Raw genomic sequence first — 27,475 nt, forward strand, 5'->3', positions numbered from 1 at the left:
GCAAAATGCAACAGCTGGAAGAACTCATGACGAACTACCAAAAGGTATTCATTTGGCAAAATTATTCAAGTTACAAAATGCTAATTAAATAAATGCACTTCAAAATACATCAAGTGTAATACAAGTGTATGAAAGTAGTGATCTTAAATTATTGATTTCTTTACCAAAAACTAAACACAAACAAGAAGCATAAGAGAAATACTGTCAAGTTAGACAGAAAAGAATAAATCAAACATATTGTTTATTGGGATAATTAAACTAAATAATTTTTAAAGATAACCAAACAAGTAATTAGGATTCAAAAAAGAATAATAATATTCCAATACTATATATTTTTTCTACCAATAAAAGAAGGAAGGATTTGTAGGCCAATTGAATGCTATAGACCCAGGTGCCTATAAGATCATTTGCACTGAGTTCTTCTTGGTATGTACATATGAACTCCACTGTTACTCAAAGGTGAGCAAACTTAGGCATTATGAAGGACAGGAAAACAATTACACTTGCAACAGGGCAAAAAATTTACACATTAAAGTGGTCAAATGCATCTTTAGCATAAAGCTAAAATAATCTGCTTACAAATAATTCTTTTGCACTTTAGTAAATCAGGGCAAAGATTTTACCCTAATGAAAAGTCAAATGGGAGGTCTCTGATAAGGTGACATCTTCATAGCTAAAAAAGAGATACCTATTAGAAAATTTGCATTCATATCTATAATCTCCATTGTAAAAAAAATGAATCATTAAGTTCACAATTAAGCTATTTAAAAAATATAAGGTGATAAATGAATAATATGTCATATGAATCATATTGCCAAATCATTATATTCTATACACATAAGTGCTATTAATAAATACACTCAATTCATTCTACAGGAGAAAGAATTGCGAGACTTAATTTCACATTTCAGAATTCCTGAGCCTTAGAGAAAAATAAGTACCAAAAACCAAACAAAATAAGCCTACTCTACAGTATGGCAAATAATACAAATCTGGGAATTAAGTTAACATTACTTACAGTTTTAAAGATGAAGACTATGGGAAAAATATATATGTACTTCAATGGAATTATAAACATGATTTTAAAGCTTGGTTTTGTAGAAAGGCGTTTTGATCAAACAAGGCCACCTGAGTGACATCTTTAATGATGGTAAGCCCACCACTTTAAAGGAATAACATCTTTATTTCAAAGCCTAATTATGAATATAAAAAGAAAAAGAAGTTTATTTTAATAAAATGTTTTAGTAAGACTGCAATAGGACAGCCCTTTGATGGAAGACCTAAGGAGGGTAAAACCAATGTAATGAAATTAGAACTCAAGTTCTAATTTGAGCCACCACCCATTTAAATAATTTCCCTTTTGCTTTGCATATTACACAGTGAAACTAAAAAAGGTATCTTAAGAGCACTTCAGTCCCACAATGTAGGATTTAAGCTTGTGTGTATCGGTATATTGATCCTTACAAAAATACATTCAAACAAAAGTTCATGTCTATTTTCTAACTAGCAAGGAAAAGGAAAGCAAAGTGGTCCCACCTAAAACAATTAGAAAAAAAAAAAGAACAACACCGTTTATCCTTTCTGGAAAGACTACCAAAGCAAAGAATGTCCAATAATATTATACATTTAAAATTGCATACTTTTACTCATCTTTATAAGTAGGAAAGATGCTTACAACTATTCATAGACTTTATAAATAAAGACACTAAGCAAAAAAATATTTGGATTATTTCTCTATTCATAAGTACCCATAAAGAAAACAATGAAGAAAAACTAAAGTGCAGACCTATAGGCCATTATGGGTATAATAAATGATAAAGAGTTGCAGCCAAAATTGCATCTACATTTACACTTACCTATCCAGAAAATTATTCTTGCTTTTTAAAAAATGTGCAATTTAAAAACTAGTCAGTTTCTGTTTTGTTTTGTTTTGTTTTTTTGTGCTGTAATACAATTAGAACTTGCATCTGCCCACTAGCGAGGGGACTGCTAGACCTTGGACCACACACTAGGCTCTGACAATCATACATTTCATTAGAATCATACAATATTGATTCCACCTCCAGAAAATGTTAGGGTCCTCTTGTTGTAGAATGAAGAGCCACTGATATTTGGTTGATTGCCTTTAACCACAGAGGTTTTCAGTTCCATTTCGCAAGCTACAATAGCTGCATTCAATTCCACTTGAGCTCGATGAACTACATAAAACATGAGGCCTATACTTATAATAATCTGTGAATAAAAATAAAATATTACAGTTAACAATATTTTACATGGAAAAAGGGGAGAAATATATCCAATAAATATTTGTCTTAGAAATGTTATAAACAGGATGCTTGTCAAATACCATTAGGTAAAATTTTTAAATAGTTTACACACAGTTGTCATTTATTCTTCCTTTGGCTGCTGGGTATGGAGGGCCAAAATCTACAGGGTAACCATTATATGGTATCCGGTTAACACAAGGCAACTATACATCCCTTTTAGTCCATATTAAATGCTGTTTGTTTGATACAAGTCAAGCTTCTCTCTTTGTAACAAAAAGTTTCCTTCAAGGAATAAAAAAAATTTCTACAATAGAGGTAAAGCTGGCTAAACTTTATTAATGTAATAATGTAGTATTATTTCTGTACAGAACTATAAATGTCCATAGGTATTTTTAAGCCCACTTAGAGAGAAGCACTACCATTTGCAAATGACCTACCTGGTGCAGCCAAAATTTAAAATATTAAGAAACACTTTTAAAAAATGAAATGCCGGACTTCCCTGGTGGCGCAGTGGTTAAGAATCCACCTGCCAATGCAGGGGACACATGTTCAAGCCCTGGTCCGGGAAGATCCCACTTGCCATGGCGCAACTAAGCCTGTGTGCCACAACTACGGAGCCTGTGCTCTAGAGCCCATGAGCCACAGCTATTGAGTCCACGTGCCACAACTACTGAAGCCTGTGTGCCTAGAGCCTGTGCTCCACAACAAGAGAAGCCACCATATGAGAAGCCCACGCACCGCAACAAAGAGTAGCCCTTGATTGCCACAACTAGAGAAAGCCCGGGCACAGTAATGAAGACCCAACACAGCCAAAAATAAATTAATTAATTTAAACAATTAAAAAAAATGAAATGCCAATAAGCTTCAAAAGAAATTAACTAGAGATTGTGAACACGAAAGTGTCTATACTTTTCAAAACAAAAACAAAGGAACATGGTGAGGGGAAAAACGCCAGTCAAAGGGATAACTAGAAAAAGCTTTAAACTGAAAATCAGGTTCTAGTCTTGGTTTAGCCACTCACTAGTGCTGTGATTTCAGGTAAGTCCCTTTAAACCACATGGGCTTCTCCCACTGTCCAAAAGTTGTGGTCCCTCTGTGCTTAAACATTCTACATACAATTCAGCACAATGAATGTCTAAGCAGTCTACATCTTTTAAATGGTATTTATTCCAAAGTTCATTTTAAAGCAGTTCTTTAGAGTTCGGAGCAAATATTCTCAGTAGATATTGTTTAATGTCCCAGCAAGCTTTCAAAGGCTGCTCTAAGCATAGTGATCCTTAAATATAACACTGTTTCAATTAAGCCTACCTATAATTTTATGGGAGAAATATTCTAGATACAAGTGTTGAGGGAGGTAGGGGGAAGGGCAGGATACTGGGAGTAAGGTAGGTTGAGTAGATGGGGGAACCTGGAACTTGCACAAGGGAATCTGTACATGAAGCGAATCTGTACATGAAGCGAATTACTTAATACAATTCTAAGCAAATTAGTTTTATTTTATTTTTTATGTTATAGGAAACAAAGATATTTATTTTATTCATCCTTATTTAAAACATTTTCTTTTTTTAAATATTTTAATTTTATTGGAGAATAGTTGATTTACAATGTTGTGTTAGTTTTAGATGTATAGCAAAGTGATTCAGTTACAAATACACATACATTCATTCTTTTTCAGAGCCTTTTCTCATATAGGCTACCACAGAATATTTAGAGTTTCCTGTGCTATACAGTAGGTCCTTGTTGGTTATCTATCTTATATATAGTAGTGTACGTATGTTCACCCCAAGCTCCTGATTTATCCCTCCCTTGCCAGTTTCCCTTTTGTAACCATAAGTTTTTTTTTGTTTATTTTTTTGCGGTATGCGGGCCTCTCACCATTGTGGCCTCTCCCGCTGCGGAGCACAGGCTCTGGACACGCAGGCTCAGCGGCCATGGCTCACAGGCTCAGCAGCTCCGCGGCATGTGGGATCCTCCCGGACCGGGGCACGAACCCGCATCCCCTGCATCGGCAGGCGGACTCTCAACCACTGCGCCACCAGGGAAGCCCCATATATTTGTTTTTGATGTCTGTAAGTCTGTTTCTGTTTTGTAAATAAGTTCATTTGTATCTTTTTTAAAAATCAGATTCCACATATGAGTGCTTTCACGATATTTGTCTTTCTCTGTCTGACTTACCTCACTTAGTATGATAATCTCTAGGTCCATCCATGTTGCTGCAAATGGCATTATTTCATTCTTTTTTATGGCTGAGTAGTTATTTCATTGTATATATGTACCACATCTTTTTTATCCATTCCTCTGTTGATGGACATTTGGGTTGCTTCCATGTCTTGGCTATTGTAAATAGTGCTGCAATGAACATTGGGGCGCATGTATCCTTTTGAATTAGTTTTCTCCGGATATATGCCCAGGAGTGGGATTGCTAGAGCATATGGTAGTTCTATTTTAAGGTTTTTAAGAAACCTCCATACTGTTCTTCATAGTGGTTCTACCAATTTACATTTCCACCAACACTGTAAAAGGGTTCCCTTCAAATTAGTTATTATTATTATTATTATTTTTGTGGTACGCGGGCCTCTCACTGTTGTGGCCCCTCCCGACGTGGAGCACAGGCTCCGGACACGCAGGCCCAGCGGCCACAGCTCACGGGCCCAGCCACCCTGCAGCACGTGGGATCCTCCCGGACCGGGGCACGAACCCCTGCCCCCTGCATCGGCAGGCGGACTCCCAACCACTGTGCCACCAGGGAAGCCCCAAATTAGTTATTTTAAACGTAGGCCTTTAAATCTTGTCTTTGTTCTCTAACATGTGAGCTCTCTTAAAAACACAAGATATACTTATTGAACACCCTAAGTTTGATACTATGTGGATGGTGATACAATGTGAAGAGATGAAAAAAATGTTAACTAATTGGGGGAGGGTGTGGATGAGATGCTAAGTTCTGCTTAGGACATGCTGAATTTGAGGTGCCTATTAGATATCCAAAGAATTCAGTGAATGGGTCTAAAGGTATGGAAAGAAGGCTGAGCTGAAGATGTGTATTAGGGAGTCCTTGCAATAAACATAATAGCAGCAACCACAGTAACTGGATTTACCAAGAAGAAAAGTTTTCAGAGTGAGACTAAAAAGCTCTGGCTAGAATCTTGAGGAAGACCAAGTTAGGGGTGAAAAGAGAAGGAGGTGCTGATAAATGAGCCAGGCAAACAGCAAAAAAGATCAGGAGACTGTTATCAAAGAAGCTAAGAGAAGAAGGTGTTTTTAAAAGGCATAGTCAACAGAATCTTAGGTTGCTAAGATGAGAACTGTAAAGTGTATCTGATTTAGAGAAGGTTAGTGATGAAAGCTTGAGGGAAGAATTTGGTGAGGCCACAGAAAATAAGTTTAGAACCACTGAAAAAGTCTTTTGGGTTCCCAGCAAGGGTGAATGGGCTACATCTTTACATGGGATTTTCCCCCAGATGCCTTTCTGGAGCCCAGGGCCTGGCAATGTGTACTGACTCTTCCCAACAGCCCAGTGAAGTAGACAAAACAAAAAAACAAAAAACTTTTTTAAAAGTTTCCCTATTAAAACAAAAGAATCAAAAAAAAAAGGAACAAAAAGAAAAACAATAAAACAAAAGAATCAAACACAAGTAGAAAGACAAGCTTTAAAGGGGATATCCTATAGAAAGTGATTTCTTCCACTGTTAACTGAAAAGCAAGCCGAGAGTATGAGCAGAACATAAGAGGGTTAGTACATTTCTTAGTTGGAAATTGAGGGGTTTCCCATTTGAAGGCTTTTGATTTTTCTGTTAAGCAAGAGAGGTAATCTGTTGAGAATGAAGAAGGAAGCCAGGAGAGGAGGAAAAAACTGTGAGGAGCGTGAGGATAAGTTTGAAATAGTCATTGAGGAAAATGGGGGAATGGGAAGACAAAGGAAACAGAATATAGGGCAGTGTTGAGAAACCAGCTGAAGGTTTGCAACCATGAATTAAATATCACCAATTTGCTTGGTCGTATGACTTCCCCAAAAGAGCAGGTGCAAAGCAGATCAAAATTTGCATTTATCCAGGATTGGGGTTTTGGCTGATGAGTACACACAAAAATATATGGAAAAGATTAACTGAACTGACAAACCATGGAATCTAAGTTGGATTTCAGTACAGTAAATACTTGTGCCTTCCTCTGAACATCTGATTTTACAGACACTGTGGACTCTTATTTAGGTGGCTACAGTGGGAGGCAAATTTGTGGCTCATTTCTAGCGAATATGAGGAACCTCATGTTATTTACTTTGCTAACTTTAACCTACGCTTCATCCTTTTTTCCTATGCTAATTTTCTCCTTCAAGATGACTTCTTTCTCCTCTCTTTTTATTCTCCTGTATATCTTTTGTAAGCTAAATTAAATCCTCCCTGAAACAAATTACAAGTAACATCATCAATATATCCAATCAAGGCATAAACATGCCTTCACTTTTTTGTTGTTGTGGTGGTTGTTTTTTGTAAATGTCTGGGCTAAGAAACATTTACCTTTTTCCCCCTGTTTTGTATCCTAAGCTTAAATAATTTGCCAATTCAAGCAAAGGGGTAAGAAATCGCTTAGAAAAAAGAACATCCTATATTTTAAGAAGCATCACTGACAAATGCATGAACTAGTTTGTTCTATTGCAATTCCATTGATTATAGTTGAATAATTTACTAAGATGCATAGAAATATAAAGTATCAAATAGTGAATATCTTCTGAAAACTACTAATAATGAGGAATTCTAATTACAATGTCAAGAAAAAAAGATGTTTCAAATTGTTTCCAGGAAACTTGAAAAACATAAAATATGCTTAAATATACTAAAAAAAAATCAATCTGAGAATGTAGTGTACATCAGAATCTTAGCGTACCTTGGGATGATTATAAACATAAATTATTAACATAGATACTACGTAACACATAGAAAGTTTAGTATGTGATTGGCGTGCTACATTAATAAAAATAAACCAACTGTAACAAAAACTCTAAACCTATAGCAGGTTATCTTAAAAAAATGTAGCTCTGAAGAAAAAATAGTAAAGAAAAATAAAAACTGACTTCCTGAATATCAAAAATATTACAAAATTTTTGTTAAAGCAAGCCCTTTCACTGACAAGCTTTATTTATAGTTTAATGTAAATATTCCTGGGCTTACTTTGTTTACTAAACTTGTACTGCATAAGCACAAAGAAAATTAACTCTGGCTTTATTTATCGTAGTATTTTTAATACAATATAGTACCTCAATAAATTGAGAATACCACTAACAGTAAATTTGCAATGTGACACCATATATTCAATAACAGTATAAATTAAAACTTACAAAGTCAAGGGACCAGTAAGTTAAGTCAGCTATCTCACTAGTATTATCTGCTCAGTAGACCGTTGGTTATGAGTGTGGTCTCTAGAACCAACTGCCTTTGTTCAAATCCTGATCCTACCCCTTGCAACTCAGACATTAGACAAATTATTATCCAATGGTGTGCTAGTAAACTAGCTCTTAGGGATCAGAGGTGGGAAGCTTGACTTAGAGCACTTGCCATTTTCCATAACTGTAGATACCCACGTCATGACCAATTTCAAGCTACCAGTGCGACATCACTGAATGTACAATTGGCTCGAGATAATAGATAATAAAATTATTTGCCTACTAAGGTTTTGGTAGGCATTAAATGAGCTTAAATATATGGCATATAAAGCATTCAATAAATGTTAGTGACCATCATCATCATCTTACTAAATCATCAAAAATTATGGTGATTTTATATTTTGGTAAATCTCAGTAATGAAATGTATCACAAGCAAATGAATTTTTAACTCTTCCTGCATGTAATTTAAGGCACTGAATAAGTCTGCCTACATAGCAGGATTTTCCTCCTTTATTAACCTCTTATATTGAATTGTATGTACCCCAAACTATGCTATAATCTGCATGGTAGTAATAATTTATTATACAAATATTATTTGAACTTATAATGGAATACTTCTATACTTTTTATAAAGCAATACTTTCTAAAGAATTTTTGTTCACATCAAATTGTACTAGAAATAAATTTACATTGCCAGTATAATAATCTAAAAAATACAAATAGAAGAGTTCAATACCTTCAAAATTTGAAGGTAAAGTAACTAAGATAAAAACCCAACCCCACCAAATCTCATTATCTTTAGAAATGTAGTATTAACACTTCATACAAACTCAAAACAGAATATTTGATTTAGTCATGACTTTGAAAATAATCACTGCAAAAAGAAACCTATTTTTGTCATTCCTTTTTTTGTGTTTAAGAGAATTTTCAATAAGTGTCAATTCAGTTCTATATATTTCCATATATCCACACAATTAAAAATGTAAGTGTTGTCAAAATATGAAGTGGTACTGAAAGAACAAGAAAAGGTGTAAAAAGGAAAAAATCTTCTTAAATTATTTTCAGTGAAATTTCTTAGATTTAAATCAGTAATGTCATACAAAAAGGAAACAAAAAAAGACAAGCCTTGGCCTTAAACTCACCTGTAAACAAAAAACAAAATATCCACTAACACTTTGTTCTGCAATGACATCTTCCATGGTCCTCAGGGTGGTACCCAAATAAGAATTCAGGAGCTGGGTAGGAAGCAGTCCAACCGAAGATGCCATCAGATAGTTGGGTAAGGAGAGATCAGTAATCTAGAAGAGCAGATTAAATGGAATGATTCATTACAACATAAAATTTCAGCTTTACATAAAACTGTGGTACAAGTCTTGCTAGCAGTTTTCCCTTGGAGTAGAGGAAGCTGAACTACTTTTCAAAGCATTCTGGTTTTTAAAAATGATTATAAAGGGAATACATACAGAATGTAAAAGATGAAATAAAAGTTTGAAGAAAAATTTTAATTTTCTATTATTCTGCCATTGAAAGCTAACATTTGTGACTATTGTTTTTTCCTTACATGTAAATAAAATGTGCACACACACAGATCACTCTGTAAAAACAGTTTTTAAAGTCTTCCTCATGTCATTTAAATATTCTTCATAAGCATACTTAAATGGCAATGTGGTCACTGGGCTTTGAAGCCAGGTAACTCTAGAATGACATTTAAGGGCAGAGTCTTTGAGTATCAGTTTTTTCACTTGTAAAATGAGGATAATAACCACTACCTTACATGGTTGTTGTTAGGATCAGAAATATTTGTAAATATCTTAACAAATGCTAGCACATGACTGACACTCAAAAAGGTAGAAATTATTATTATTATACAATTACACTATTGGGTTGGCGAAAAGGTTCATTCAGTTTTTTTCCATAAGATGGCTCTAGTAGCACTTAGGTTTCTTTAACTTCATTCGAAACAATTTTGTTAGATTGTATTGTGACAGCTGTCATATCGGTGTGCATTTAAAAAATAACTTATCAAAACTGAATTTTTGTGTAGCCATTTTAATATTAAAGATGGAAGAAAAAAAGCAACATTTTTAGCATATTATGCTTTATTATTTCAGGAAAGGTAAAAACGCAGCTGAAGCGCAAAAAAAGCTTTATGCAGTGTATGGAGAAGGTGCTGTGACTGAACAGTGGTTTGTAAAGTTCCGTGCTGGAGATTTCTTGCTGAACGATGCTCCACTGTCAGGTAAGTTGATAGTGATCAAATCGAGACATTAATTGAGAACAATCAATGTTAAACCACATGGGAGATAGCCAGCATACTCAAAATATCCAAATCAAGCGTTGAAAATCATTTGCACCAGTTTGGTTATGTTAATCGCATTGATGTTTGGGTTCCTTGTAAGTTAAGCGGGGGAAAAAAACCCTTCTTGATGGTATTTTCGCATGCGATTCTCTACTTAAACGTAACAAAAACATTCTGCTTTTAAAACAAATTGTGATGGGCAATGAAAAGTGGATACTGTACAATAATATGGAATGGAAGCGATCGTGAGGCAAGCAAAACCACACCAAAGGCTGGTCTTCATCCAAAGAAGGTCATGCTGTGCATATGGTGGGATTGGAAGGGAGTCCTCTGTTATGAGCTCCTTCTGGAAAACCGAACGATTAATTCCAACGAGTACTGCTCCCAAGTAGACCAACTGAAAGCAGCACTCGATGAAAAGCGTCCGGAATTGGTCAATAGAAAACGCATAATCTTCCATCAGGATAACGCAAGACTGCATGTTTCTTTGATGACCAGGCAAAAACTGTTACAGCTTGGCTGGGAAGTTCTGATTCATCCACCATATTTACCAGACACTGTACCTTCGGATTTCCATTTATTTAGGTCTTTAAAAAATTCTCTTAATAGGGCTTCCCTGGTGGCGCAGTGGTTGAGAGTCTGCCTGTCGATGCAGGGGACGCAGGTTCGTGCCCCGGTCCGGGAAGATCCCACATGCCGCGGAGCGGCTGAGCCTGTGAGCCATGGCCGCTGAGCCTGCGTGTCTGGAGCCTGTGCTCCGCAACGGGAGAGGCCACAACAGTGAGACGCCCGCGTACCACAAAAAAAAAAAAAAAAAAAAATATATATATATATATATATATATATATAGTTTTCTTCCTCTTAATGGATAAAAGTTCAATTTCCTGGAAGAAGGTAAAAGGCACCTGGAACAGTTCTTTGCTCAAAAAAAGTTTTGGAAAGATGGAATTATGAAGTTGCCTGAAAATGGCAGAAGGTAGTGGAACAAAACAGTGAATACATTGTTCAACAAAGTTCTCAGTGAAAATGAAAAATGTATATTTTATTGTTACTTAAAAACCAAAGGAACTTTTTGGCCAACCCAATAACACTGTGTGGATGTAGCACAATTTAACCATTCTTTTGCTGTAGAACATCTAAAACTGTCTCCTTAATTATTTCTTTGTGTATATGTGATTACGTATTTTTTTTGCTATTATAAATTTTTTAAACCTATATGAAAACCTTTCTATATTAACCTCTGTGGGAGAACAGTGTCTAAAATATCCCCAATAAATCCATCTCATAGTATTCATGCCCTTGTGTGATCCTCTCCCCTAGAGTGTGGGCTGGACCTAGTGCTTTCTTCTAGCAAACAGACTGCACAGCATAAGCAATGAGATGTTAGTTCCAAGATTAGGTTACAAAAAAAACAGGACTTCCATCTCTCCCTCAAGAAGGTAAGTTACCATGTTGTAAGCAGCTCTATGGAGAGGTCCTTGCTGTACCAAGGAACTGATGCCTTCAGCCAACAGCCAGCAAATACCTGAGACCTGCCAACAGCCACCAGAGTAAGCCTGGTAGCAGATTCTCCCCCAGTGGAGCCGTAAGATGGCTGCACCTCTGGTCAACATCTTTTTTTTTTTTTTTTTTCCTGGTCAACATCTTGATTGTAGTACTGAGAGAGAACCTGAATTAGAAGCACCTAGTTATGCTGTACAGGAATTCCCGACCCACAGAAACTGTGAGATAATAAATGTTTATTAAACCATTCAGTTTTGGTGTGATTGTTACACAGCAAGAAATGACTAATATGCAACTCCATTATTTTAGGAAAGATCATTCGGAATGGAATTACTGGATCAAACAGTAAAAACTGTTTTCCCAAAAGGTTCACAGTTTTACATACCTATCAGTAAGTAATGTATAGGTGTGTCCATTTCATCATACTCTTACCAACTTTAAGTTTTAAATTTCAATCTTTCTTAGTTTGATAGGGGTAAAAATAATGTTTGATCATTGTTTAATCTGTACTATTTATATATTCATTAGTTTTAAATATACATTTGCACTTCTTTATGGCTTTATTTGTTCACATTTGCTCATTTTTATTGAAATGTTAAGTGTTTTCTTATTTATTCATGATATTTATTCTTTTTATAGTAAGGGCAACTTTTTGTCCATTATATGTGGTAAATATTTTCCTTTAAAGTGTCTCTTTAATTTTATGTTTTGACATTCAAATGTTTCTAAATTTATACATGTATTATTTATATATATTAATTGTTTCCTCTGATTTTCCATTGCTTTTAGCTTAAGAATGTCTTTTCAGATCCCATTGTTAATTTCTTCCTATATTTCTTTTATTATATTTTCCTTTTAATATTTACCACTTATTCCTTCTGCAATTTATTTGAATTAAAGGTGAGGATTCCTTATTCTTCCCTTTCCCCAGTAGCCAATTTTCCTAGCATTATTTATTGAATAATCAATAACTTCTCCAGCAACTTATGATGTTTACTTTATTATAAATGAAGTTATTGTATATAAAGCGCTCTATTTTGGGCTCTAATACTGTCCACTGATATCTTAAACCTTGTGTTGAAACCAAATTATTGTAAAGACTATCAGTTTAATATCTCATAAGGAATTTCCCATCCTTCAAACCCCTATTACTCTTCTTTCTAAAATTTGTATAACCTTCTTACCTATTCATTTTTACAGATACATTTTAGGATCACTCTGTCACTCAAAAAAATTAGTAAATATTATACTAGGATTAAGGTAAATTTATAAATTAATCTGGACAGAGTTGCAATCTCCAGAATATTCAGTCCTCTTATCAAGAAATGTTTTTATAATTACTTAAAAATCCTCCACATTTCTTACTAAAGTTTGGTAGTTTTATTCACATGTATCAGTTATTTCTTATTAGTTTATTTCTAAGCATTCTGTGTTATAGTTGTTGTTGCTACTGCCATTAATTTTGAGAATAACTTTTCCACATCCTTAACTGGGTATTACTGTTATATAAGAAAGCTAGCGGCTATTTTATTAAATTTCACTTTCATTAATTTTAAGAGTCTGGTATTTTAATCAGTTACAGGTTACTCTATAACTACAATCTAACCTAATAATTATGTAAATCATGTTTTCAATAAAGATACATTTATCTCTACTCATAGATGATTAATTGGAGATATACCACTGCTGGTTTAGAAAGAATACTGCAGTGACTGCTTGTTAAAGATTCACCTAAACAATTACTGACTCAAAGACTGCTCCATGCAAGATGCTCTGGTAGGTGCCTGCAAGAGAGGCAGTATGACACAACTTTTACCTTGAAGAATTTACACACTGACAAGTACACACACTACTTCAGAAACAGGCAGAAAGGGAGCCTTGAGAAGAACTACACAGAAAGTATTAAAGAGTAAACAGGGATTAAAATCTCTGTAGGAGTGGGGGGGGGCCAAAGGGCAATATTGTGGAATAAGAGGAATTTGAAATGAACTCCACAAGCTAATATGGGTTTGGCAGGCAAAGATAGGTGGGATGAGGAAGTTAAGGTGTTCCAAGAAGAGAATGAATAAGGACAATGTGGTAGGGAACATACAGGATGTATCAGTAAAGTTAGCAGTACAGTTTGGATTATTTATAGGGCAAGGGAATCCTGTAAAATAAAGACAGGGCAAGTATTTGGGGTGATACTTGTTATGGGCCTTGGGTGAAAGGGGAATGAGTTTGTACTCAGTAGCAAAGCTCTGGGGAGTCTAATCAAAGAATGACATGAATGTGGCTAAGTATTAGGAAGGTTCCTCTATCACTCTGGAGCACTTACAGGAATGGAAAACTTTCTTTAGAATTAAACATGTCAAATATATAAAATAAGTAAATATGACAAAAATGAATCATAAAAATTATTACACTGCAGTTAATAATAACATTATGTGTTAGGGAAGTTATTTTTAAAATAAATATTTAAGTTCCAAAATATCAGAATTCAAAGCTTCAGTTCATAATCTTTAAATGTAATGAAGTTTCTCCAAAGAGAACACATAATTGACATTCATGGATGACATCAATAATATCCAAACGGCTATTTTAAGAACAGATATCATAAATCTGAAACAACCCTGCCACTTAACTCTTTAACAAGACCCTTGTCCAAAGCATAAATCAAAGTTTATCATATGTTTCATGACCGAACCTCATCCTACAGAAAAAGCAAGTGTCATTATTTAAATACGGTTCTTTTCTGAAAAGTTGCATAGCTAAATAAAGCAAAGAAACTAATTTCAGGTAATCATTGTAAACTGTTTTGCTGGCGTGTCAAATAATTTAACCAAATAGAACAAAACAATAATACACACACATACAGTTTTTCAACTATTACTAAGTGTATTAAAGATAAACAGTTTCTAAATTATTCTAATATGGCATTTCCTATAAGCTATGATCCTATTCAGAATCTGCACCTAGTTCCAGTCTTTGACAAACAAAGCTAATGTAGAATACCTGTTCCCACAAAGAGACCCATCCAACCTTCTTTCCCTGGTAAGCCTTTACCCACCGACTTTTAATAAAACATGTCTCCCAATCAAAAAATGGGCAGAAGACCAATAGACATTTCTCCAAAGAAGATATACAGATTGCCAACAAACACATGAAAGAATGCTCAACATCATTAATCATTAGAGAAATGCAAATCAAAACTACAATGAGGGCTTCCCTGGTGGCGCAGTGGTTGAGAGTCCACCTGCCGATGCAGGGGACACGGGTTGGTGCCCTGCTCTGGGAAGATCCTACATGCCGCGGAGCGGCTAGGCCCGTGAGCCATGGCCGCTGAGCCCGTGCGTCCGGAGCCTGTGCTCCGCAGCGGGAGAGGCCACAAGAGTGAGAGGCCCGTGTACTGCAAAAAAAACAACAACAAAAAAACTACAATGAGATATCATCTCACACAGGTCAGAATGGCCATCATCAAAAAATCTAGAAACAATAAATGCTGGAGAGGGTGTGGAGAAAAGGGAACCCTCTTGCACTGTTGGTGGGAATGTAAATTGATAACAGCCACTATGGAGAACAGTATGGAGTTTCCTTAAAAAACTACAAACAGAACTACCATACCACCCAGCAATCCCACTACTGGGCATATACCCTGAGAAAACCATAATTCAAAAAGAATCATGTACCACAATGTTCACTGCAGCTGTATTTACAATAGCCAGGACATGGAAGCAACCTAAGTGTCCATCAACAGATGAATGGATAAAGAAGATGTGGCACATATATACAATGGAATATTACTCAGCCATAGAAAGAAACGAAATTGAGTTATATGTAGTGAGGTGGATGGACCTGGAGTCTGTCATACAGAGTGAAGTAAATCAGAAGGAGAAAAACAAATACCGTACGCTAACACATATATATGGAATCTAAGAAAAAAAATGTCATGAAGAGCCTAGGGACAGGACGAGAATAAAGACACAGACCTACTACAGCATGGTCTTGAGGATATGGGGAGGGGGAAGGGTAAACTGTGATGAAGTGAGAGAGTGGCATGGACATATATACCCTGCCAAACATAAGGTAGATAGCTAGTGGGAAGCAGCCGCATAGCACAGGGAGATCAGCTCGGTGCTTTGTGACCGCCTGGAGGGGTGGGATAGGGAGGGTGGGAGGGAGGCAGACGGAAGAGGGAAGAGATATGGGAACATAGGTATATGTATAACTGATTCACTTTGTTGTAAAGCAGAAACTAACACACCATTGTAAAGCAATTTTACTCCAATAAAGATGCTAAAAAAACAAAACAAAGCAAAACATGACTCCTTGTCCTACTTTCCAAAAAGACATTAAATGTGAGCCTAGAGTATTTCCCACTGGAATTCCTGACTACAATACCCTGGGATCTTGGCTCAGGACTGTTTTCCTACTCCAAAGACTCCTAGAAATCTCAGCCTAGGATGTCAATGTTATCCTGCTGGTTAGATTCTGTGATCAGAAATACTCCAGTGAGTGTTCCAGGGATGGTGAATGCTACCTGATAGCCATCTTCCCATGCTTTTAAAACTCTAGAAGCACCATGAAAGTATACACATTCTTATTCTCAGAGGTACTGTGATTTACTTGGAGATGTAACTCACTTGTCTGGGTCAGTAGGGGTTACTGTAGAATATTAGTTTACCATATACCAGATAGATCCTGAAAACAAAGACGTGCCCATCTGAAGGAAAAAAAAAGAGAAAGAAACCCTTAATTCTGAATAGCAAGAGCTGATTCTTCTCTGAACACATATTTTTGAAGCTGACAATAAGAGAACTCTGTCTTTAGATGGATCACTCAGATGCTCACTGAACCTGAGGCCTGCTGTCCTTTCAGGCACGGCACAAAGCACAGCTCCCCTGGCAATCCTGCCTCCAGCCCCTCTGCTTTCTCTATTTACGGCTGTTTACACAACGGCTTTACGGGCTTTAATTTAACACACTAAGAAACTTTATCATTTTTACAAAGAATATCTTGACACAGATCGAGTGAAGAATATAAAGGTGATCTGTGTATGGAAAAACTCAAATTTTATCCATAGCTTTGTGAATCTCTATTAGTTTTGGCAAATTACACCTTCCTGTATAGGTGTGTTTCTTAGTTTATATAAAAGCAATGCTGCTTATTGACAAAGTTACTATTAAAGTAAATTCCAATTAAAATATATATTTAGTAATATTATACAGAAAAAAGTCATGAATCCCTATAATAATTTTTAAGGAATGGTCAACAAGAAGTTAAAATGACTACATTTGCTCTTTTCATCTAAATATTATTGATAAATTATATATTTTATAATATATATCCTAAATATTGATACTTACTATCAATATTTCAGAAACAGAGAGGGAGAAATAGTCAACAAATGGCAAGTAGTTTTCACTTCCAGAAATATGAAATTTTAAAAACTGGTTAAAGGAAAAACATTAACTGCCCATTCCCTTCCCTCCCCAAAATACCTCTTTCAGTGTTCCCAATCTCAGTTGCCCTAGCTAGACACTTCAGAAGTCAGTCACACCACTCATTCTTCCCTCATTCTCACATCCAATCATCTACCCTTTCTTATGGATTCTACCTTTTACATATGTTAGAAATCTACCCATTGTCTGTCCCTATTCCTATTCAGTCTCCCCCTCTCCAGTCTTGATACTCTAGACCTACCCTCCACTCACAACCTATGCTAAATTTTGCAGAAATCTTTTAAAAATGCAAATCCAATCCTGCTTAAACTCCTTCCTACTGCCATCAGAATGAAGGTCAGGTTCTTCAACATGCAAATTGCTTCATGACCTGGCCTCTGAATGTGTCATGCTTCACATCACACTATGTTCCAGACACATCAAAATTCTCTTGTTCTTAGAATATTCCTTGCTCTCTTCTTTTTGGGCCTTTGTACATTGTTCCTTCTGGCAAGAACACTTATACCCTTCCTCCCACTCCTTTTATTTGGGCAAAGTCCCAAACTATCTTGCACTACTCAGTCATCAATTTCTCTAGGACACCTATCCCAAGCTCCCAAGTCTGCATTAAGAACTGCTCTCAAGTTCTCTGACAGACACTATTACTCGCCAAGTCTCTTCATACTAGAGAGTAACGGAAGGTTTCACTATCTGTTTGCCCTTTACCCCTTCCTCAGACTATAAGTTTGTAAAGGAAGGGACCCATCTGTCTTGTTCCTCATTGTGTCTCTAGTCTTTAGTATGATGCCTACTATATATCAGGTACTAAATATATGTTGATTGGATGTAGACTGTACCAACATTAAAATTGTTTTGTTTATAAATGTGGAGACTTATAATAGTTGCCAGTTTATAAACAGGCTAGGATGCAAAGTCCACTTGTAATTGGCTGTTCAGAAACTAAACATGCTTTCCCCCTTCCCCTCAGAGAAATAATGTATTAAATGGAAATTAATTCATTATCAGCAAAATATTAGCCTTGATATATCCAGAATGTTTTCTCCACTAGACTGCAAGCACTCTGAAGGATCTGGGATGGCTTTATTCATTGCTATTGTATCTCTAGCATCTAGAACAGCAGTGGGCACAGAGTAGTACCTATCAGTTACTTGTTGAGTGAATACTGAATGAACACTAAAAGCATTTCCAGTAACCTTTGAGGTCAACCTGTTATCAAGGTTAAGACCCTCTGTTCAGGCAGCAACCCTGAATGTACTGAGAAAAGTCTTGCTACTGGAAAAAAAAAAAAAAAAACCCAACAAGGCAAGGGCTCCGAGAGACCCCACAATAACAGGTAGAGAGAGCATCAGTGTAGAGACTTCTACTGACAGAGATAGGACAATAAATCTGTCTACAATGCAGAAACCATCTTCATATATACAGATTTTTTCATTAGTTTACTATCTCTAAATTAGGAACTGCTTTTAACGGTTCCTAAATATTTTAGGGGTCAGTGATCCATTTGAGAATCTGATTAATACACACATTGAACCTCCTCCCCGGGGGGGGGGGGGAAATATATATATATATATATATATATATCTCACTGCATATAATTTCTGGAACATAAGTTAAAAAGATCTTCTTTATAGAGTTATGACAAACTATAGGTTTATTACTTCTACTCATTCAACAAAAATTTATCAAATGCCTTCTATACGTAAGGCCCAGGTCTAAGCAAGGATAAAGATACAAAGATAGAAAACCACAGCTGACTGTGTGGTCATTTTAAGTCATTTTGTAGTATACTTAATGATCAAAATGTTCATTACATTCAGTAAAAAGTCACAAAAATCATTTATAACATTCACCCACAATGTTATATAATGAAAACACATGCATTAACAAATGCAAAGACTAGAAAAATAAACACTGAAATGTTACTGATTTTTCTTCTTTGTACTTACTATACTTTTCAAAGTTTTTACAATGAATACTTATTTCATAGAAAAAGCAAATACTGTTAAAATAAGTTTTAATAAGACTCTGTCTCTAAAGAAGTTTTCTTTATCTAGGAAGGGGTAATAAGATATACTGTATTCATTACTATGATACAACAGGCTAGAGATACAGATTTGTGAATTCTTACCCCATATATGACACATGAAAACCACAGAAGCTGGTGAGATAACTGAAGAGGCACAAACAGGAGAACACAGTTTTGAGGACGCAATAGCCAGCTATACTCAGTGGTACTGTGAGGTCTAAGGATGTGGGCTAAGGTGGCATGACATTTTTCAACTTGGTCATCATGTCTCAACCTTCAAGACTTGATGACTCCAAGCTCCTTCAAAACACAGACTGTGCCTCTGTCTTTCTATTCCATCTGACCTGTACCACTGGCAATGAATCAGTATCTTTTAATAGTAAGAAGAAATAATCATTAGATATACTGGTACAATGACAAGTATCATGACCCATCATCTGTGTATGAATGAATGATTATATCTATAACACAGAATAAGAATGTAAGAAGATGAGAACACATTTTTATAAAACATACTATCACCAAACTGTTAAATAAAAAGTAATGCTAGGGCTTCCCTGGTGGCACAGTGGTTGGGAGTCCGCCTGCTGATGCAGGGGATGCGGGTTCGTGCCCCGGTCCGGGAGGATCCCACATGCCACGGAGCGGCTGGGCCTGTGAGCCATGGCTAATGAGCCTGCACATCCGGAGCCTGTGCTCTGCAACAGGAGAGGGCGCAGCAGTGAGAGGCCCGCGTACCGCAAAAAAAAAAAAAAAAAAAAAAAAAAAAAAAAAAAAGTAATGCTAGTTACTCAGAACATTTGTCTTTTTAAGAGCAAACTCTGAGACCCGGTCTAACCTCTCTCATTTTACAAATAACAAAAACTGGAGGCCAGATCATTAAATGACTTCACCAAAGTCACACAGGAGCTGAGACAGAACCTAAGGTCCCCAAAGAGTCCATGAGGCTAAGATTTTACTATTTTTCTGGTCTTTCAGTCACTAGCTAATAAAATACTTTTATTTAATTATAATAAATTTCAGTTCGATTGTGAACTAAATTACTAGAAGTAATGTATCTTTTTCTTGATTACTCAAGGCAAACTCTAGGAAAATACATTACAGTTACATTTGCTTCAACTTTGTCTTTAATCTTATTTTGCTGTCATTATTTTAGTCAGTACACCAGTTTCACAGCTCCCTGCCCCTCCCAAAACAAACAAAGAACCTTTCTGTTGCTGCTTCTAACCTACTGTGGGCTAATAAAAATAGCCAAAGTAACTAACAGTTAGGTAACATAAAATTCTTTAAAGTGGTTCCACTGAGAAGTGAGCCAGGATGATGGGTCAGGCCTTGCACTTTTAAATTTACTCATTTCTTTTCTTTCCTTTTTTTTTTTTTATCCACATATGGTCTTTTTTATAAAAAGGGTTTTGCTAAATACAAAGGTAAAAATATATATATGAGAGCTTAAGGGCCTCCTCCTACAGTTGCAGGGACTCAGGTCTGGTGGCTGTGACTGCTGTAGCTCTAAGGCAAACTTTTTCTGCAAAGTGCCAGGTAGGAAATACCTTAGGTTTTGCAGGCCATAGGGTCTTTGTCACAACTACTTAACTCTGCTGTTTTATCTTAAAAAGAGCCACAAATTGTACATACATGAATGAGCATGGCTGTATTCCAATAACACTATTTACTGATGTTAATATTCCAATTTCGTGTAATTCTCACATGCACAAAACATTATTCTTCTGATATTTTTTCAAATCATTTTCCTGGGATGATGTCTAATTCAACTGTGTAGAACCTTGCCCAGTGCCTGACACATGGGAGGCCCTAGGGCAAGTGCTCTGCAATTATCAATGGAATAAGGAGATCTCTGAGCAACCCAGCTCTGCTCAGATCAACAACAGAATCTTAGTTAAGTTCATGACTCTACAATTTACTAACTGTATGTTTCTGGGATAGTTATTTCATCATTCTGCCTCAACTACCTTAGCTTAAGATGAGGATTAGGGTTTATATGAGTCTTAAATAAGTAATGTGTACATGTTAGAAGAACAGTGCCTGGCAGTTATTAAGTACACTATAAATAATGGTTAAATTACAAACAAACAAAAAAAACTTTGAGTATCAATGTCCTTTTTTTGGAACGCAGAGGATAGACAGAAAGAAATAGTAAGTAATGAGCAAGCTATATATTTTACCACAACTTTGTAGCAGGTATTAGTAAACACATTTTACAACAGAAAGTATGGCTCAAAAGAGTAGCTCAAGACGTCAGAGTAAATGTTAGAACTAAATCTAATTTCAAGTGTGTGATATTTTGTCCTCTATATAACTGCCTATAAGTCACTAATAACTCCTCAGAGGACTGTTGTGATGATTAAAGAATATCATGTATGTAAATTTGCTCTGCATACTGTAAAGTGGTATACAACATATGAAAAAGAGGATCTTCCATGCTATGTTTTATGTTTTTATTTGAGGTTTCAAAGATTTAACCATGATGGAAAGAAAATTTCCCATGTGGAATTGTTTGAGAAGTTTTTCTATAACCAAAGTGAAAACAGAGAATGATTTTTAGGATCTCCTATGGAACAACAGCAACAACAAAATCAAACCCCTTTGGAAGTTGCAAGCACCAATATGAATACTGTTACCCATAACAACCAATTATCATGTAATATATTTGGATTAAAGTTGACATTTCACAGGTGGTAACTTTAAACTGTAGAAGTTCAGATGTCTCCAAGGGGGCATCTTATAGGAGACCTTACAACAATGCTTTAATGCTTACTCAATAGAGAATGGGATGTTATTCTTATGAATGTTTACAGTTTCCAACTTTATCAACAAAAAGGAAATTCTGAGTCTACAGACAAGACTTGCTATGTCTGAATCAGAAATAATCATGTCTACCTCTTAGAATGAGGATGAAATAGTTAACACATCAAAGGGCACTTAGTAATTGTGGAATGATAAGAGAGAGGCTATAGAGGTAAGATGAGCACTGGGAATTTATCCTGAGGGGAAAAGAAAACCCACTTGAGAGTTTCCCTGCAGGGAGTACCAAGATTGGATATGCATTCTAGAAAGATCTTTCTGGAGAGAGAAAAAATTAGAAACCCTTGTTTAAGAAGCAAGGAGACCAGATGGGAGCTTGAGATGCCTGAACCAGGGTAGTGGCAGTGGACTGAACTGAAGGGCCTGGGAGGCAGAATCCATAAGTCAAGTGCCACAGTCATGAAGACTGCTACCAAACACTCCAGTTCTCTCTCCTTCCTGGCACACACACTGCCCCTTTGAAGTTAGCTGTGGCCATGTAACTAGTTCAGGCCAGTAAAAAGTGAGATTACTTCCAGGTGAAAGCTTTAAAAACCAGTGTGCAATTCACCATGTCACATAAACCAAGTGAAAAATGGCTCTGCCATCCTGGATCCCAAAGTAAAAACAACATAAAGCAGAGACTCCCCACCCCTTCCCCAAACCAAGTTGAACCTGGATCTGTGTCAAGTAAGTAAACAAACCTTTGATTTTTTTTCTTTTTTATACTTAAAGAACATATATTTATGAGAAGTCATGGGAAAAATATGGCATCATATGCAATATAGAGTCTATTTAATAAAAAAAAAATTTTTAATTGTATTATAAATGCTGGAAGCATATATTATAGTCCCCCAAATCATAAAAGCTGAATTCAAAATATAACTTAAATTTATCTCCTTTTCATCATAAACAATAATTCAAGCTGCATTTTTAACAAACCTTTGCTTTTTAATCCACCGAGGTTTGGGGGTTGTTACTGTAAGCATAACTTAGCCTATCCTGACTGAAGCAGTAAGAAACAGTCATCCTAGATATGTGCCCAGATAAGAACAGTACCTAGAAACACACACAGACTGCATGTCTAGAAATCTGTCTTAATGTACAATAATACCTACAGATACAAGATTACATCAAAAACACTGGTCGGGGGAGAGGGGTTAACTATTTCCCAACAGAAACAATGAGTGCATTTTTAAAAGTGGAAAAAATTTAAATATGTCCTTTGGAAATTATATTTCTTATAATCTAAGAATTGATACAAGGAAGTGTTATGTACTTATTTTCCATTTCAAGCTTTTCAAAAGTGAGTGTCAGTTTGCTTATCCCTTTCTAGCACACATGGGAGAAGGAAAGAAATAAAATTAATAGATAGGAAGCAAGGGAGAGCACCTTTCCTTCTTCCATACATTCACCTTTTACAATTAGCTCCTGCCTCTAAAATATAAAAACCACTACACGTCCACCACTAAGAATAATAATTGCTAATAATTTTTGAGAATTGAGTATATGCCAGGCAAATACTCAATGCCTTCACTGCATTAGCTTATTTAAGCCTCATAACTCAGCACAGACTAATCAAGGACTATTTCCAAAGCCTGTGCCCCTCATGACCACTATACTTCACTTCCTCTTTGAAGTAGGCCCAGATAAATTTCTTTAATCAGGGGCATTGATTAAAGATCAATCAATCGTGGACACTGAAGATGAGTTTTAACTGAAATAGCAGGGAAAAGGGATAATTTAAAAGATAGGTAGGGGGCTTCCCTGGTGGCGCAGTGGTTGGGAGTCCGCCTGCCCATGCGGCGGACGCGGGTTTGTGCCCCAGTCCGGGAAGATTCCACATGCCGCGGAGCGGCTGGGCCCGTGGGCCATGGCCGCTGGGACTGCGCGTCTGGAGCCTATGCCCCGCGGCGGGGGAGGCTGCAGCAGTGAGAGGCCCACGTACCACAAAAAAAAAAAAAAAAAAGATAGGGAAGAAAAAAACAAAAGAAATATGCCTGGAAAGGGGGCAGCTGTGGGTAGCCTGAGGGGTAGGAGGGCAGAGAGGGTAGAGGCAGAATGAAGTTCTAGAAGGCAGAAGGGAAAGTCAGGCTAAAACAAAAATCAGCCTAAACTAAGCTTTCTTTTCACTCACATACCCTGGGTGAATTCAGTAAACAGTTTTGGTTGAAAGAGCTACTAAGCAGACAGTCAATAATAGAAATGAACAAGATATAATAGACTATATCCAATGGCTCCACAAACCCCCTGCTTATGGCCAAGAGTGAGAATTTCACACAGTACCATGCACTTTTTCAGCTGGTCTGGGGTTTATAACTCAGCTCCACCACTTGGTAGGTCGGTGATCCTGAACAAGTTCCTGCATGCTTGAGCCTCCATTTCTTCCTCAGTAAAACTGTACCAATAATACCTATTTCAAGAGGCCAGTTTTCTTTTTTTCCTTCTTTTCTCTTGACCCCACAAGGCAAACTGAGAATTGCCCCTTGTCAAGTTTGGTTTCAATTACATAATTACCTTAAATTATTTCCAAGTACGAAGTATAACTTAATCACATGTTTAATATGTTTAAGAGATTACTTTTAAAAAAACCTAACTTATTTTTAATTAATAAATATATAGAGTCCACATTATATACCCGGGACTATACTAGGTATTAAAAATACAATGAAGAAACAGAGTTATGGGTTGAGACCCTATCTTCAAACCATAGTGCAAAGTTTGACTCTACCTAGGTGACTCTGGGTAATAACAACAGTAATGGTGACAAAAGCCAACATGTGAGTGTTTGTTAATCCAAGGTCAGTAGCAGTATTTATTTTATTAATTGTCTCAATAATCCTATGAAGTAGGTACCGTTACTTTCCCCATTTTGCAAATAAGGAAATGAACCACAGAGAGGATAAGTAACTTGACCAAGGTCAACAGATTCTGTGGGGACAGTAGAATTCCAGAGCACCAGCCCTGTGTTCCAGACTATTAGACAATAGTCTATAAAATATGTATAATCACCTTCTGCAGGGTTAGATTAGAAATAATATGTGGGAAAGAGCCTAGGATAGTAGGCACATGGTAGGTGGACAAGAAAATGCACACGGAAATTATACTAGAGAGGAAGCAAACTAAAGGTATGAAAACTATTCAGGTTCCTTAGTTCCCACTCTCTTTCAAAGTCTTAGGATACTTGACCTATTATTATCCAAGGTTGGGTCAAAGTTCATGTTTATAGGAGGTTGTGAAAAGGTAAAAGTTTAAGGAAGTGAACATACCAAACTGCCTGTAAACACCAAACTGTATCTGTACAGAAAACTCCTTATCTATTTCCATGCCTCCCCAAGCTTCAATCTACAGTCATTACTGCTGTTGGTTAAAATCAACAAGAGATTTGCAAAAGGCATTTAAAAAGAAAAGAAGAAAAAAGAAAAAAATCTTAACTTCATCACAGAGGTTGGTTAGAATTATTCTTAACATAAAACAAAATGAGAAAGTTTCTAGAGACTACCAATTTATTTTTGAGACAAAAGAATGTGTCAGAATAACATAAAATACATTGATTCCTATGGATTTGAGTGCTAAATTTCTTTCTTCACACAGAGTTTTCTTTAGGTCTAGCTGAAGGGTTGAGTTCCTGGGAATCTCTATATGAATTCTTTGAACTTTAGAATCATTGAATTTGAGGAACCCAGTAACCACTTCAACCCCTTTACCTTAGAAAAGTGGAAAGCAAGGGCAGATAGTGTTAATAATTTGTTCCAAAGACACTAAGTTTGTAAATACTGGATTCCTTTCTTCCAGTGGGATGGTTTCCTCACTTCGCAGTGTTTCTATTCCTCAGTCAGTTACAGTGTGATGTCCATTAACTAGAAATACCTAAACTGAATAAGCAGAACATATGAATACAAGGCAAAAAGAACACAGAAGGTGTGTAAAAAGACAAATATATTCTCACTGGGAGAAAGGTTATCTGTCCTATTTTGTTTTATCCTACTACCTAGTGATTTCAAAATGAAGTTCCTCCAAAAAAAGATAAAAAGGAGGCTTCCCCCCATTACACTGTAAAAGCAAATTACTTGATGAAAAAAAAAGCCTATTAAAAATTTTAGGAAACTCCAAAATATGGAGTCTGTAACTACCCTCTACACTGTTTACCCAAACACTTCCTTTAGCCCCACGTTGTTAAAAACTTGAGTCAAAACACTGGATGCATTTACGCAGGTTAGAGAGAAAGCTAGGCATGTGAAGCCTTTACTCCCTGACTGTTGCCAAAGATGCTACAGAAATCAGATGACAAATGTTTAAAATGGATATTTCCACTCATCTCCCCTCATAGTTAAAAGGGCTCTTCATTTCTTTTTATATCTTTATTGGAGTATAATTGCTTTACAATGTTGTGTTAGTTTCTGCTGTACAACAAAGTGAATCAGCTATATGTATACGTATATCCCCATATTCCCTCCCTCTTGAGCCTCCCTCCCACCCTCTCTAGGGCTCTTCATTTTTATTCAAACTCATATGCCAAAAAAGGAGTAGCTCTTTCTCTACCAAATCTCCTATTGAGGGCCGGACTTAGATTTGCTTTATTTGTTTGAGATTTCTCAGGGTACGACGGAAAGTAATTTTAATTCCTGTTGTTAATGTCACTTCTCTGCTGGCATTTTTCTGTTGGAGCGTCCTCCCAGGGTTGTCACAAGATCGCTCAAAAACAGACTTGGAGAGAGATGGACCAGCGGGACACCACTTACCGAGAACGCTGCATTCTGAAGCCCAAAAGGTATGGGGGTCAGTCTGGCCAGTGCCACCACTTTCAGGCCACTTCCTCCCTCCACGACGCGAACAACAGCGCTCAGCTTCTCGCTGCTTTGGATCCTGGCGGTCACCCAGGCGGTAAGCAGCCGCTTACAGACCACATGGGCGATAAAGGTGCCGATGAGGACGCCCACCACCATTAGTCCCATGCCCAGCACGAAGCCGTACAGGTAGCCGGCGGCCACGTTGAGCACGATGTACCCCCAGCCGCAGGGGAACGAGACCACGATGAAGCCCACCACGAAGAGTAGGACCCCCAGCAGCGAGTCAAGGCTCTCCACCCAGAGCAGGAGGTGCTGCAGGTAGCGGCGGACCAGGGCCAGGGAAGCGAAGCACACCGCGGCCAACACGCAGACCAGCACCAGGCTCCGGCACCAACAGGTGCTGCCGAGGCAGCAGCAGCGCCAGTTTCTCACCTCGGCCACGCCGACCACCACGCCGCCGCCGCCGCCGCTCCCGGGGCTGCCCGCCAAGGCCGCGCCCGGCGCCGGCAGCTCAGAGGCCGCAAGCTGACCGTGGTGCCCCAAATAGGCTCCGAGCAAGGCTCCGGAGGCCGCTGCAGCCGCCGCCTCCGCCGCGCTCGCCCCGCCCCCGAGGGGAAGGCGGTCCGCTGAGTCGTCCCCGCCCGCCGCCCGCGGCAGGGCCCAGCGGGGCGGCAGTTCTGCGTGGCCCGGAAGGGTGTCGTGCTGCAGAAGTCGTGGCAGAGTCTGAAGCAAGCTCCCGCCGGGGCTCCACATGCCTCGGCCCCAAACAGGCCCTCAGCCGACCAGTCCCTCCGCCGCCGCCGCCGCCGCGCCCATCAGGCGGCGGCCGTTCATGGCGCCCCGCACGCCTGGCCTTGACTCCCCGCGTTCGCTCAGGTGGCACTAGAGGGCCTCAGAAAAAGGCAAGGACTCGGAGACGGTGGGATGATGCCGCTGAGTGAGAAAACTCCGGACCTCACACAAGCAGTGCCC

The 27,475-nt window shown here is 37.5% G+C and overlaps 1 protein-coding gene across 1 annotated transcript; it reads right to left on the reverse strand.

The window, feature by feature from the left end:
- Positions 1-1,933: 1,933 nt before the first annotated feature.
- TMEM64 (transmembrane protein 64) lies at positions 1,934-27,475 on the reverse strand. The gene is made up of 3 exons (XM_032610436.1): positions 26,456-27,475; positions 8,785-8,940; positions 1,934-2,232 (listed from the first exon to the last, which is right to left on the reverse strand). Exons 1-3 carry the CDS (start codon positions 27,254-27,256, stop codon positions 2,041-2,043), a joined length of 1,149 nt encoding a protein of 382 aa, XP_032466327.1. The 5' UTR covers positions 27,257-27,475; the 3' UTR covers positions 1,934-2,040.

This window comes from Phocoena sinus, chromosome 17 (genome assembly GCF_008692025.1).
Source record: "Phocoena sinus isolate mPhoSin1 chromosome 17, mPhoSin1.pri, whole genome shotgun sequence".
NCBI lineage: Eukaryota > Metazoa > Chordata > Mammalia > Artiodactyla > Phocoenidae > Phocoena > Phocoena sinus.

Excerpts from the sequence above, each read along its gene's own strand:
- TMEM64 (XM_032610436.1), bottom strand. The coding sequence starts at position 27,256 with ATGTGGAGCCCCGGCGGGAGCTTGCTTCAGACTCTGCCACGACTTCTG. Across the intron at positions 8,941-26,455 it reads TTCAGAATGCAGCGTTCTCG|ATTACTGATCTCTCCTTACC; the intron begins GTAAGTGGTGTC and ends CTGCTCTTCTAG. Across the intron at positions 2,233-8,784 it reads ATTTTGTTTTTTGTTTACAG|ATTATTATAAGTATAGGCCT; the intron begins GTGAGTTTAAGG and ends TTTTATTCACAG.